This window comes from Arachis ipaensis, chromosome B02, assembly GCF_000816755.2.
Source record: "Arachis ipaensis cultivar K30076 chromosome B02, Araip1.1, whole genome shotgun sequence".
Taxonomy (NCBI): domain Eukaryota; kingdom Viridiplantae; phylum Streptophyta; class Magnoliopsida; order Fabales; family Fabaceae; genus Arachis; species Arachis ipaensis.
In genome coordinates this window covers 86999323-87001611 of record NC_029786.2, presented here as the reverse complement: position 1 = coordinate 87001611, position 2289 = coordinate 86999323, and the positions used below count along the sequence as shown (strand labels likewise).

General features: G+C 33.2%; 1 protein-coding gene across 1 annotated transcript; it reads right to left on the bottom strand.

The window, feature by feature from the left end:
* On the bottom strand, positions 631–2283 carry LOC107625604 (zinc finger protein 10). The gene has a single exon (XM_016328286.2). The coding sequence runs from the start codon at positions 1926–1928 to the stop codon at positions 924–926; it is 1005 nt and encodes a 334-aa protein (XP_016183772.1). The 5' UTR covers positions 1929–2283; the 3' UTR covers positions 631–923.

Below are 2289 nucleotides of genomic sequence, written 5' to 3'. Positions count from 1 at the left end.
ATATGTAAGTATAACATAATAATAATAATAATAATAATAATAATAATAATCTCCTCAAAAAGAGATTGAGGTTTTCAAGAAATTAATATAATCTTGACAAATAAAAAAAATACAGTTAATGTACAAAATTTTAAGAAAACTCAGTATAATTCGTCTTATTGTGAACAAATCATCAAACTTATAAATTCTCTCAATCTATCTGATTCTAAATCTACACATCTTGGCCTTTAATCTCAGATAAATTTGCGTTAGTTTTGTTAATTAACAATGGAAATAATAGAAGATCAAGTAATTAAGTATTCATGCCAATGGACTATAACTCAAATAACAGTCTCTTATCTTCACCTAAAAATTTCGGATTCAAGTCTCACTCTTAACTTAAAAAAAAAAAAAAAGTTAAGAACTCATAGTGATCGGTGAAACCCTAATTAAACATCAAAATGTAAACTAAGCAGCAATGCAAGAAATTAAAACTAGAAATATATTTGTTCGGATGAAACAAGAAGATATGTGTTGGACTATTCAAAGTAAGGACCCAACCAAATATAGAATTTTCATTGTCAGTATTTGAAAACTTTCATTTAATTTGATCCTTGTAAGAATCGGTGGAGCCATCAAGAACCAATTATGTTACAGTAATAATGTCAAGAATATTCTACATTTATTCATTCATTCATAACAATCCTATAGTTTACAAACTTGCTATAGCATTGATGGATTGTGATTGAGGATTAAACATGTTGAAAAAAAAATGAGAAAGAAAAACAAAAACAAAAAACTTCCTTGTGAGGTATATATAATTAAAAGAAGTAATAGAAACAAAAACACCAATCATAAAAAGATATATAGGTAATAATTAACAATAATAATTGAACTATATTCATTATTTTTTTTCTTTTTTTGTTTTCCAATGTAATACTGTACTATACCTCGGAGCTGCAGCTACCAAGCCTTAACTCCAGATCTAGCTCTTCAATGGAGCTAGGGTTTAATTCAATCATCTTCGGATGATGCATGTGATGATGATTATGTCTATCAACTGAGCTTGTTGAGTTTGGTAAAAATGGTGGAATTGATGAAGCTTCTGTTTTCCTCCTCTTGAAACTTATATGTTCTTCTTCTTTAGCCTCAAATTGATGATGACTTCTACAAACAACCAAGTTCAAGCTCACACCCACATGGTCGTCGTCATCGCCGTCTTCTTCTTCTTCTCCTTCATCATTTTTTCCCTTACCTTGTGAGACTTTCTCAACATCAGCTTCTTCAGGGTTGAAGAACTTATTATTAGAACACAACCTTTGATTATCTCCACCAAAGTTTGACCATGGATGAGAACAATAGACTTGGGAATTCTTGTGAAGAAGAATAGAAGAAGAATTATTGCAAAGTGGTGGAAATAATGATGGAGGAGCTAATAACAAAGCCTTGGAAGAAGAGGGAGTAGAGGGTAGTGACGAAGAAGAAGCTGAAGGAATAACAAGATCAGAATTAGGGTTAGTTTTAAAAGCTAATCCACAAAGAGTAGTAGAAGAAGTAGTAGAGGGGTATAATAGGGTATTATATGATGATCCCAAAGGTGTGCTATGAAAAACTTCATCATTATTATTACTATTACTATTCTTGTTGTTGGGACTAGAGGGTTGTTGTTGCTTAAGCCTTGCTCTATCCCTTCTATGAACATTCATGTGGCCACCAAGAGCCTGAGCTGACCTAAACTCTCTCCTACAAAAGCTGCAAGAATATGATCTTGGCGGCCATATGCATCCACCAACAAGGGCACCGGCCGCGTCTTCGGCAAAGGCTTGTTCTTCCCATGACGATTCGTCATAGGAAGAACGATCGTTATTGTTGGTGGTGATAAGATTATTATTGTATCCTAAAGAAAATTTTTTCTTTGCTTGCATCGTCCAACACTGATCCTGTTCCATTAAAAACAGAACACCGATCAGTCTGGAATTAGGGTTTTAAATTGCGGTTGCGACTACAGATATTATTCCTAGAACTTTAAGGAGGCACAAAGAGGGATTTGGAGAAGGAAATAGAAGAATTGAAGATGGTTTGAATGTAAATGAAAAAGGTGGGTAGTGCAATTAAAGTGATGATCCTAAATCTATAAGCTTGGAATTGGAAGCTATATGTACAAGTCTTCTAGGTCTAATGAGATCTTAGATAGGGAGAGTTTAGGGAAGAGTTTAATTTTTGTGTGTGGAGGTGAAGTGGTGGGTACTCTACCTTGTATTTGCTTGGTGAATATGATTAATTAAACCTGATATTATTATTATTTTGTTT

What these genes read in the sequence shown, in the direction of transcription:
- LOC107625604 (XM_016328286.2), bottom strand. Translation starts at nt 1,928, where the DNA reads ATGGAACAGGATCAGTGTTGGACGATGCAAGCAAAGAAAAAATTTTCT.